This window comes from Salmo salar, chromosome ssa02 (assembly GCF_905237065.1).
Source record: "Salmo salar chromosome ssa02, Ssal_v3.1, whole genome shotgun sequence".
Classification (NCBI taxonomy): Eukaryota; Metazoa; Chordata; class Actinopteri; order Salmoniformes; family Salmonidae; genus Salmo; species Salmo salar.
This window is the reverse complement of record NC_059443.1, coordinates 71,435,490-71,448,016: the sequence shown is the minus strand read 5'-3', so window position 1 is coordinate 71,448,016 and position 12,527 is coordinate 71,435,490. Positions and strand designations below refer to the sequence as shown.

At 46.2% G+C, this 12,527-nt stretch overlaps 1 protein-coding gene across 1 annotated transcript; it reads left to right on the top strand.

The window, feature by feature from the left end:
* Nucleotides 1-2,297: 2,297 nt before the first annotated feature.
* On the top strand, nt 2,298-11,327 carry LOC106591729 (phosphatidylinositol 4-kinase type 2-alpha). Its single transcript, XM_014182943.2, has 9 exons — nt 2,298-2,818; nt 7,672-7,872; nt 8,090-8,221; nt 8,629-8,782; nt 8,919-8,977; nt 9,203-9,302; nt 9,486-9,619; nt 9,711-9,770; nt 10,279-11,327. The coding sequence occupies exons 1-9, from the start codon at nt 2,480-2,482 to the stop codon at nt 10,438-10,440; spliced, it is 1,341 nt and encodes a 446-aa protein (XP_014038418.1). The 5' UTR covers nt 2,298-2,479; the 3' UTR covers nt 10,441-11,327.
* Nucleotides 11,328-12,527: the final 1,200 nt, after the last annotated feature.

Here is a 12,527-nt window from a genome sequence, read left to right as displayed (position 1 = left end):
CACCTCATGGGGCCATATCAAGTTACACAATAAAAAAATAATAATAAAAAGTTACACAATAGCCTAAGTACGAAAAATAAATATTGACAATACATAGCTGAGGTCACTTCCAAAAGGTGGCCTATGTTCTTCACTGAATAATAGTAGGCTAAAGTTGGTCATATAAAGGTGTTTGGATGTATGAAGATATAATGCAATATCAGGCATTTCATGTTATCATTTCTGACACAAGGCCTATCTGAGACTAAGGAGACACTGTTTTATTATCTCTCAATTTCCTGGTTAAATAAGAAATTACATTCTAATTGTTCTCCCTCTGGAAATTCATTCAGTTGGTCATCATTTACCACTATTCCATTGATCTGCAGCCATTCTACAAAATCTATTAGCCTAGGGCCCTATACTATGGCTAGGCTATATACTACTTGCACACAATGTAAACATCTCACCTCTACAAAATGACTTCCTATATTTGCCTTATTATAGGGCTATACGCATTTTGCATTAAGTGAACCTTATAGCAGTCTTCTTCCATGACTGATAGTAGGCTATTGATAGTAAGCTATGTTATTAATACAATACTTATTTTCAGTGCTGACTTGCCTAGTTAAATAAAGGTTCAATTAAATTCAATTCAAAGTCGAGGTCGCTACTCCTAGTGGTGTTCCGGGTGAACTGCAGTGTGGTCGTCAAAATGTAAATGAAAATATTGAAAAAGAACACGTTACAAACAATTAAGAATACAGATAATTGTATGGGACAATATCCAAACGTTTTTGAGAAAGATAATTTGAAAAAAAAATAAAAATAGGCAAGTCAGTTAAGAACAAAGTCTTATTTACAATGATGGCCTACCAAAAGGCAAAATACCTCCTGCGGGGAGGGGGGCTGGGATTAAAACATAAATAAATAACATAAAAATATAGGACAAAACACACATCACGACAAGAGAGACAACACCACACTACATAAAGTGAGACATACGACAACAACATAGCAACACAACATGACAACAACATGGTAGCAGCACAAAACATGGTACAAACATTATTGGGCACAGACAACAGCACAAAGAGCAAGAAGGTAGAGACAACAATACATCACGCATAGCAGCCACAACTGTCAGTAAGTGTCCATCAAATCAAATCAAATCAAATTCTATTTGTCACATACACATGGTTAGCAGATGTTAATGCAAGTGTAGTGAAATGCTTGTGCTTCTAGTTCCAACCATGCAGAAATATCTAACAAGTAATCTAACCTAACAATTTCACAACAACTACCTTATACACACAAGTGTAAAGGAATGAATAAGAATATGTACATATAAATATATGAATGAGTGAGTGATGGCCGAACGGCTTAGGCAAGATGCAGTAGATGGTATAGAGTACAGTATATACATATGAGATGAGTAATGTAGGGTATGTAAACATTATATAAAGTGGCATTGTTTAAAGTGGCTAGTGATACATTTATTACATCAATTTTTCCATTATTAAAGTGGCTGGAGTTGAGTCAGTATGTTGGCAGCAGCCACTCAATGTTAGTGATGGCCCAAAATACTGCATAGTTTCCTAGGAACGCGAAGCGAGGCGGCCATCTCTGTCGGCGCCGGAAGTAATCATGATTGAGTCTTTGAATGAAGAGATTGAGATAAAACTGTCCAGTTTGAGTGTTTGTTGCAGCTCGTTCCAGTCGCTAGCTGCAGCGAACTAGGGATGTGTGTGCTTTGGAGACCTTTAACAGAATGTGACTGGCAGAACGGGTGTTGTATGGGGAGGATGAGGGATGCAGTAGATATCTCAGATGGGGGGAGTGAGGCCTAAGAGGGTTTTATAAATAAGCATCAACCAGTGGGTCTTGCGATGGGTATACAGATACGGCCAGTTTACAGAGGAGTATAGAGTGCAGTGATGTGTCCTATAAGGAGCATTGGTGGCAAATCTGATGCCGAATGGTAAAGAACATCTAGCCGCTTGAGAGCACCCTTACCTTCCGATATATAATTTATGTCTCCGTAATCTGGCATGGGTAGGATTTGTTGCATTTAAGGTAAAATGCAATGAATTTAAGGTTATTTGTTTATGTAAATATGGCGTTCGAAGAATTTATTTGTGAAAAAAGGCAGTCCCAGATGAAAAAGTTTGAATACCACTGATTTAGAAAGAGTTTTGATTCGTTGTCCTTTATTTAAATTGTGTGGCACTTTTTTGTCACCTGCTTCAAGGGGGCGTTATGATTCCAGCCAATAGTTGCGTGCACAAAGATCCTTGACGGCCGGATGATAGCTCTGATTGGCCAAACACTCCAGCAATCACCAACTGGGCCCGCCTCTTCCCGGAAGCTGACTGTCAGCTGATTTGTTTTTATTGACAACGGTGACGTTACATTATCGGTAAATATCCTGAACACAAAAGCGCATCCCTTCGTCTTTCCCCCTTTTCTCTCTACCTATCTTTCCTCCGCGTCCCCCGGTATGGACGAAACTAGTCCGTTGGTTTCCCCGCTACGGGACTATAACGACTTCGGCTTCAGCCCCACCGAGCCCACCAGTCCCCGAGGCGGATTTGGAGGCACGCCGGGCTCGGTGGTTCGCATCCCGGCCGGGAGTCCGGAGCGCAGCCGGGAGAGACAGCCGTTGTTGGACCGGGACCGAGGAGGGTCACCGCGGGATCCGCATAGAAACGACTTCCCGGAGGATCCCGAGTTTCGAGAGATTATCCGCAAGGCGGAACGCGCCATCGACGAAGGGATCTATCCGGAGAGAATCTACCAGGGATCCAGCGGCAGCTACTTTGTCAAAGATTCACAAGGGGTAAGAAAGAGCGAAAAGCATCGAAAAGGAGATCACAATCGATCGATTTAGCTAGCTCACCTAAGCAACTATGGATTTGCATGTCGTCATATTTAGCTAGCATATATCAAAGATAAGTACAACACTTTTTTATTGTTAATGAATGACAACAATGAGATTGACAAGTCCGTTAGTTATCATCCTTGAGTAATGATGTTGTGTGCGTCTTTTTATTGTCCAGAAGGCTACACTATTGCAGGTAAATTCCTCCCATCTCACTATGTACTCTAAAAGTGGACAAGGCCTCTGGTTTATTTCCTTCAGTATGACTTGTAAATATATCCTCCCGCCGGAGAAACCGCCTGGGGAAACAGGTTTCTAACTTCAACCTCCATTGTACTGTTTGTTCTCTCCAATATGGCCTAGTTTTGGTGTTGTGTATTGACTACTTCCATACAGTAGAGTTGACCCAGTTACAGTTCAGCCAATCTCTTATCTGGAACAGCTGTGTCACTGTGGCAACACCAGCTGAGGAGCCTAGTGCCCTCTACTCACTCTCATGTGTTGGCCTCGACTCACGGATAGACTTTGTGTGTGTGTAACGCAGGGACAAATGACTCACAAATGGCACTGTATTCCCTAGATAGTGCACTACTTTTGACCAGAGCCCGAACACACACGTACACAGCTCCACGCAACACAGTCTATCCGTCTGCATCGGCAATCAGTCATTGTTGCGCTGAACTCATGGGGTTGTAATCACCCACACACTCTTGGTAATAATGGTGAATTGTCACAAGGTTTTGTTGTGATGGAAAATACTGCTCTTTCTATTTGATTGAGCTCCAGTCTAGAGAATTCTAACCAAAATCTAATCTTTGGATAGAAACATGAGGGAGAAGCAAACTATGGTGACTTGGTGCACAGACATAGACCTAGTACTAGTAGCAACTTACCCAACATTTATCATCATCTGAAACTCCACGATGCGGTCACATTTGTTGGTTAAAAATGGAAGTGGCTCTGGGGACTTTGGAAGTCCTGACGTGTGGGGGAATCCACCAGATTTCACTTCCTGTATGTGTAATTCCAAACCAGCCCATTGTCTACCAGTATTCAGCCAGGTCTGTCTATAGTATTGTAGCGACCCTGTGTTTATAAGCGCAGATATCTGCTCTGCCATGAAACATGCTCCTGTGGCAGTCGATATCCGCACATATAAACACAGGGTCGCCACAGTGTCAACAGCAGGACGTTATTAGCCTCAGTTGCAGAAACGTGAGGGCTGTGAGCCGAGGCCAGGACTTTCTAGTCCTAAGGTAATGGGAGTTAGGCATCTGTGAGCCGAGGCCTACAGTAACGTGTTTTAGGCATCTGTGAGACGAGGCCTACAGTAACGTGTGTTAGGCGTCTGTGAGACGAGGCCTACAGTAACGTGTGTTAGGCGTCTGTGAGACGAGGCCTACAGTAACGTGTGTTAGGCGTCTGTGAGACGAGGCCTACAGTAACGTGTGTTAGGCGTCTGTGAGCCGAGGCCTACAGTAACGTGTGTTAGGCGTCTGTGAGACGAGGCCTACAGTAACGTGTGTTAGGCGTCTGTGAGACGAGGCCTACAGTAACGTGTGTTAGGCGTCTGTGAGCCGAGGCCTACAGTAACGTGTGTTAGGCGTCTGTGAGACGAGGCCTACAGTAACGTGTGTTAGGCGTCTGTGAGCCGAGGCCTACAGTAACGTGTGTTAGGCGTCTGTGAGACGAGGCCTACAGTAACGTGTGTTAGGCGTCTGTGAGACGAGGCCTACAGTAACGTGTGTTAGGCGTCTGTGAGACGAGGCCTACAGTCACAGGATTTAACACAGAAGTGAGAGTATTTTATCCCTGAACTCTGGGTCACTCTGTCTACCTCTCAATCCCCCCTTCATTGCCCCCTTTACTCTCACCCCCTCTCCTCTAGTCTAACCCCTCTCCTCTCCTCTAACCCCTCCCCTCTCCTCTCCTCTAACCCCTCCCCTCTCCTCTCCTCTAACCCCTCTCCTCTCCTCTCCTCTAACCCCTCCCCTCCCCTCTCCTCTCCTCTAGTCTAACCCCTCCCCTCTCCTCTCCTCTAGTCTAACCCCTCCCCTCTCCTCTCCTCTAGTCTAACCCCTCCCCTCTCCTCTAGTCTAACCCCTCTCCTCTAGTCTAACCCCTCTCCCTCTAGTCTAACCCCTCTCCTCTCCTCTAGTCTAAGCCCTCTCCTCTCCTCTAGTCTAACCCCTCTCCTCTCCTCTAGTCTAACCCCTCTCCTCTCCTCTAGTCTAACCCCTCTCCTCTCCTCTAGTCTAACCCCTCTCCTCTCGTCTAACCCCTCTCCTCTCCTCTAGTCTAACCCCTCTCCTCTAGTCTAACCCCTCTCCTCTCCTCTCGTCTAACCCCTCGCCTCTCCTCTCGTCTAACTCCTCTCCTCTAGTCTAACCCCTCGCCTCTCCTCTCGTCTAACTCCTCCTCTTCCTCTAGTCTAACCCCTCCTCTCCCTCTAGTCTAACTCCTCCTCTCCCTCTAGTCTAACCCCTCCTCTAGTCTAACCCCTTCTCTAGTCTAACCCATCCTTTTCCCTTCAGCCCCTCTACTTATATAACAGTCATCAGTACAGTGGTGGTAACTCTCTGTTAGGCTAATCCGCGCCACAAGCAGGGTTAGGTTTATAATGTGTGTGTGTGTGTGTACGTCACAGGCGGCCGGTGGCACCTTTAATTGGGGAGGACTGGCTCAAAGGAATGGCTGGAGCGAAATATATGTAATGGTATCAAACACGTCTAATGCGTGGTTTCCATGGTTTCCATGTGTTTGATACCATTCCATTCACTCCATTCCAGCCATTATCATGAGCCGTCCTCCCCTCAGCAGCCTCCTGTGGTATACGTACGTACGTCCACATGCCATAGGCTTACGCATGCTACATAGGCTATGCTACCATGACTAAAATGAAATGGAGCATGCCTGTTCACCTACAGTACCTCAGATGAACCATGAGTCATGCCTTGATAAAGTGAGATAACGTCTGGGTCCTCTCCTGCCTGTCACAACTGAAACCGTGATAACGTTTGGGTCCTCTCCTGCCTGTCACAACTGAAACCGTGATAACGTCTGGGTCCTCTCCTGCCTGTCACAACTGAAACAGTGATAACGTCTGGGTCCTCTCTTGCCTGTCACAACTGAAACAGTGATAACGTCTGGGTCCTCTCCTGCCTGTCACAACTGAAACCGTGATAACGTCTGGGTCCTCTCCTGCCTGTCACAACTGAAACCGTGATAACGTCTGGGTCCTCTCCTGCCTGTCACAACTGAAACCGTGATAACGTCTGGGTCCTCTCCTGCCTGTCACAACTGAAACCGTGATAACGTCTGGGTCCTCTCCTGCCTGTCACAACTGAAACCGTGATAACGTCTGGGTCCTCTCCTGCCTGTCACAACTGAAACCGTGATAATGTCTGGGTCCTCTCCTGCCTGTCACAACTGAAACCGTGATAACGTCTGGGTCCTCTCCTGCCTGTCACAACTGAAACCGTGATAACGTCTGGGTCCTCTCCTGCCTGTCACAACTGAAACCGTGATAACGTCTGGGTCCTCTCCTGCCTGTCACAACTGAAACCGTGATAATGTCTGGGTCCTCTCCTGCCTGTCACAACTGAAACCGTGATAACGTCTGGGTCCTCTCCTGCCTGTCACAACTGAAACCGTGATAACGTCTGGGTCCTCTCCTGCCTGTCACAACTGAAACCGTGATAACGTCTGGGTCCTCTCCTGCCTGTCACAACTGAAACAGTGATAACGTCTGGGTCCTCTCCTGCCTGTCACAACTGAAACCGTGATAACGTCTGGGTCCTCTCCTGCCTGTCACAACTGAAACAGTGATAACGTCTGGGTCCTCTCCTGCCTGTCACAACTGAAACAGTGATAACGTCTGGGTCCTCTCCTGCCTGTCACAACTGAAACACTGCCTGTGGAAGTGAAAGCGTGAAATGATTTTGGGGAATGTCAACCACCCACTTCTAGTGGTTTACAAGGACATTGTGACAACCAGAAATACTACTAACCTTTTTGCATTTACTTTGGTGCTTAACAAAACAGAACAGTGTTGGTACAGTATAAAGCATGGTAGTAGTTAACAGAACAGTGTTGGTACAGTATGAAGCATGGTAGTAGTTAACAGAACAGTGTTGGTACAGTATGAAGCATGGTAGTAGTTAACAGAACAGTGTTGGTACAGTATAAAGCATGGTAGTAGTTAACAGAACAGTGTTGGTACAGTATGAAGCATGGTAGTAGTTAACAGAACAGTGTTGGTACAGTATGAAGCATGGTAGTAGTTAACAGAACAGTGTTGGTACAGTATGAAGCATGGTAGTAGTTAACAGAACAGTGTTGGTACAGTATAAAGCATGGTAGTAGTTAACAGAACAGTGTTGGTACAGTATGAAGCATGGTAGTAGTTAACAGAACAGTGTTGGTACAGTATGAAGCATGGTAGTAGTTAACAGAACAGTGTTGGTACAGTATAAAGCATGGTAGTAGTTAACAGAACAGTGTTGGTACAGTATAAAGCATGGTAGTAGTTAACAGAACAGTGTTGGTACAGTATGAAGCATGGTAGTAGTTAACAGAACAGTGTTGGTACAGTATGAAGCATGGTAGTAGTTAACAGAACAGTGTTGGTACAGTATAAAGCATGGTAGTAGATAACATGCAGCACCTGTGGAGAAATTTCTCTCTGTCTCCTCTGCATATTGTAACTTCATTGGTCCCATCTTTTACCAATGTTACATTTGCTCACAGCACAGGTGAGTTTGCAATTAGAAAATGTCCACCTAAATCTGTCTGTCTGTCTCTCTGTGTAGAAGATCATCGGTGTGTTCAAGCCTAAGAACGAGGAGCCTTACGGTCAGCTGAACCCAAAGTGGACCAAGTGGCTCCAGAAGCTGTGTTGTCCCTGCTGTTTTGGACGGGACTGTCTGGTCCTGAACCAGGGTTATCTGTCTGAGGCTGGGGCCAGTCTGGTGGACCAGAAACTAGAGCTTAACATAGTACCCAGGACCAAGGTAGGGAGGGGCTAGACACACACACACACACACACACACACACTGAACCAGGGTTGTCTGTCTGAAGCCTGTGCAATCAGAAACTAAATATAGTCCCCGGGGCCAAGGTAGTGGTTAGACACACACTTAGACACGCAGGTACACACACAGGTACTGGGAGGTCCTGCATCAGGGTTCTCTCTTGATTTCCTTCACTCTCTCTCTCTCTATCTACTAGGTGGTGTACCTGGCCAGTGAGACGTTTAACTATAACGCTATAGACCGGGTCAAGTCCAGGGGTAAGAGGCTGGCTCTGGAGAAGGTACCCAAAGTGGGACAACACTTCCACAGGATCGGCCTGCCTCCCAAGGTACGTCTGCTGCTTCCTGGTTGTGTTCCAAAGGGTACCCTATTCCCTTTATAGGGCACTACTTAGGTTACGTACTGTACTAGACCTACAGGCCGCCCAGAGGGAAATGCAGGATGAAGGGTTTTTAAAGTGAATCCTTAATTGAAGTAAAGATATTTAGCTAATTAAAGTTTTAAAGTTGAGACTTTACTCTAAAACTTCTCCATTAGGATCTGTGATTTCCTCTAGATTTATGATGATTCTCCCTCCCTCACTCTCTCACCCTCACTCTCTTTCACGCCTTCCACCGTCTCTCTCTCTCCCCACCCTCTCTCTCCCTCCCCCACCCTCTCTCTCTCTCTCCCACCCTCTCTCTCCCTCCCCCACCCTCTCTCTCTCTCTGTCTCTCTCTCCCTCCTGTCCTCCAGTTGGGTTCATTCCAGATCTTCGTTGAGGGCTTTAAGGATGCAGACTTCTGGCTGCGGAGGTTTGAGGCAGACCCCTTGCCAGAGAACACCAACAGACAGATGCAACTACAGTTTGAGAGGCTGGTGGTCCTCGATTACATCATCAGGAACACAGGTACGTAACCAAGGCAATGGCGGTGAAGAAGGACAAGCAGGCCGGCTGACACCTGTGTGAATATGTGACATGTCAATCCCTTTAAGAAATAGTGATGTGGAAGGTACATTAAACTCTAACACCTCTGTCTCCACAGATCGGGGAAACGATAACTGGCTTCTAAAATATGACTGTCCCATGGACCAGGGAAGCAGGGTAAGTACACACCAGAATAGGCACCGAAACCTTGTGTGTGTGTCTGTTCCTTTTTCGGTGTCTGTTCTGGAGGGGGTGTACTCTTATGCACTTATGTCTGACTCAGAGTGCTCTCTTTCCACCTCTCCGTCTACCCCCCCATCCGTCCCCCTGTCTATCACCCCTCTTCTCTCTCCCTTCCCCTCTCTCTCTCCTCTGTCTCTCCCCTCCACTCTCTCTGTCCAGGACACAGACTGGGTAGTAGTGAAGGATCCTATCATCCAACTAGCTGCTATAGACAACGGACTGGCCTTCCCTCTCAAACACCCCGACTCCTGGAGAGCCTGTAAGCGCCGCCTCAACCAATCACTGAACAGCTTGTAGAGATGCTCTGACCAATCACAGAGCGGTTTGTAGAGACGCACTTTCCCACTGACCAATCACAGAGCACCCTATAGAGATGCACCTTCTCTGTGACCAATCATTGCATTTCTTACTAAAGTTCATTCATTTGTTTGACCAATCGTAGACCCGTTCTACTGGGCGTGGCTGTCCCAAGCCAAGGTTCCGTTCTCCCAGGAGATAAGAGAGCTGGTTCTGCCCAAACTGGCCGATCCCAACTTTATCAAAGATCTGGAGGAAGACCTGTACGAACTGTTTAAGGTGAGGAGGAGGAAGGGAGCAAACTTCAAACTGAACTGATTATTCAGTGATTCTATTTGAGTATTTTTGACCCTTGACCTGTGTGTTGCAGAAAGACCCAGGCTTCGACAGAGGGCAGTTCCACAGGCAGATAGCTGTTATGAGAGGACAGGTATGTTTTAAATATGCCATGCCTCTTTTTAAATAATATATCCCGGAGAACTTCAATTAAACGCAGTTTCAAAACGCCGCCTGTCCATTTTTAATAGCCTGGGAATCGGCACACATTTCAGCAAATAAAAGCCGAGTCTAGATGAATTGTTTACAAGTGAAAGTCCGTGAGTAACGTAAAGCAGAGAAACGTCATTGGATGAGACAGCAGTGTGGTTTGGCGCTGAAACATGAACTCTGGGGGTACTAGGCAGTCTCTGCAAGCCAAACCTGCGATGGATGTGTTACTCTGTTTATACTGGTCACAGTAAACTGCGTGGTAGTCTCATCCACATTTTTATTGGGCAAAATCTGTGCGCATTGAGGAAATAGAAGCCTGTCTCTAATAAGCGCCGGTCGTGTTTAGTGATTGAAGCAAATAAATGTTGGACTATTAATTGAAGTTAACTTGGAAATAACTAACTAACCTGTCGGTCTCTCTCTCATTCCTCCCCCCTCTGGTGGCCTAGATCCTGAACCTCAGCCAGGCTCTGAAGGACAGTAAGACCCCCCTCCAGCTTGTCCAGATGCCTCCTGTTATAGTAGAAACAGCCAGAGCACCACAGAGGGCCAACAGTGAGTCTTACACACAGAGCTTCCAGAGCAGGAGACCCTTCTTCACCCGGTGGTAGAGGAGGAGGAGGAGGAGGAGTGAGCAAGTGTGTACGTCAAATGTGTGTGTGTAAAGGGCAAACGAGTGAGGAGTCTCCCCCCCCCCCACCCTCTCTCCTACCCCCAACGGACACAGACGGTATTGAGAATGACTGAGGAGGACTGAGGACAAAGGAAGAGAACGCATATCCCTCCGTCCGTTTGTCTCTGTGCCTTGTGTGGATGTCAAAGACGACGATGATGATATATCTTCCTATAAGGAATGGAGTCTATATGATGGGCTTAGTAAACTCCCTTTCTATGGAGTTGCACACAGTCTACGTCCCACAAGGAGCCCTATTCCCTAGTGCACTAGTTTTGACCAGGGCCCATAGGGTTCCATTTGGGAAGCAGACGCTTAGCTCAGCCACTGCAGTTTTAAAGCCTCTCTCTCTCTTTCTCCCCCGTTTGGGTGAGAGGTGGTGTTGCATTCCTTATGACGGCCACGCTGTGGACAGCAGCAGCCATGTGGACTCATTGCTCTCACGGCTCTCTACTGCCCCCTTTGTCTTCGGATGAGGAACTGCAAGGTACTGCAGCGCGTTGAAGTTTTAGGGAGCCACATTTGGAGAAACGACTACTTTTTTCTCCTTTATTCAGAAAGACATGCATCTTTTCCTGTCTGAAAATAACGGGGAAAAAGTAGATCCGATTTCTCTCTGCCATTACTTTGATTTCTGTTATTTTTTTTTTTACATTTCTGACTTGTGGGAGAAAGATGGACACGTTTTTTGGGGGGAAAACACACTATCAGGACTTCCTGCTGTTGCCACAGATTCTAACTGACCTGAAATGTATTGTGACAATGCACTGTATAATTTGTATGTAATATATTTAATGAAAGATTATAACAAAACTATTACATTAATATCATGCATCTTGTCATTTGTTTTGATAAATGTGTTTTATTTAGAGAGAAGTCTTTATTCTTATTTTCCCCCCCACTTTATTTGGTGAGGACATTCATCTATTTGTCAGACAAACCTATGCACACAAATACATATATGCAAGTTTACTTTGACAGATTTGCATGTTAAGTGTCAACCATAACCCTTAAACAGATAGTTCACTCAAACTAAATCTTAGTTTTATTCATTAGTCCACTGTTGGACCACTTTCAGTATGGAGTGATAACTCGTGTTTTACGTCATGATGCAAAACACATGACAGTTAATGCTCTGTAAATGTCATACCATGTTGTTTACACCTATCCAAGTCCTTTCAGGTTTAGTTGTAGGCTATCTACCAGGTATAGCTTTGTTATAAAGGACAATTTTCTAGTGTTACTGGCTTTTCTACGAAGTCCATGCCTTTTGGGATTTTTGGGCCACACACAGGCCGTGTTCGAGAGGGTCAAAACCGCAATGTATCATGGGTAAATTGTAACTGACCTATAAATAATAAGTTATTTGATGCAAGGTGATTTGTAGATTCGACAGTCACCTGCAGTTGTTTTGATGCTCTCGAACACAGCCATAGTCACCTGCCGATAGTGTTGTAGATCGGTCTGTCTGCTCTGATCAGTCAGTGAACAGTGACTGAGCAGGATTGATAATGTTCTCAAACAGTCATTGTGATGTTGCCAGTTCTCTCCCTTCCTTTGGTTTAAGTGACAACGTCTCGACAAGTAAGGTTAGGTTGACAGTGTGGTCGAAAACGTACTTCATTTAACTCCACACATAGCAACTCTGTATTGAACGACACCTCGCTCTGATTGGTGAGAATGGAAAAAGGACCAATCACAGAGCAGCTTTACGACACGTTTAAAGTTCAGCAGGTCAGCGCTCGTTTCTCTCCATTGGCTCAGTGTAGAATGCGATGGAGGTAGCGTTCTGGGTCCTTGGTTCCCCCCTGCCGCGTTGCGGCCCCCAGCCTCTCCAGATGGGGTCTCTCTGAGGGCCTCTGTGCATCCGTCAACGGGGCGCCCCCTTCTGCACTTGTCGACCCCCCGGGGAGGGGGTCCAGCTCTCCAATATCACTGGGGTCCTCCTCTTCATTGTCCTCCTCATGGTGGTCCAAGCCCTCCTTAATCCTGGAAGGAGAGGAGGAGGTAGAGTGCGAATAGGGG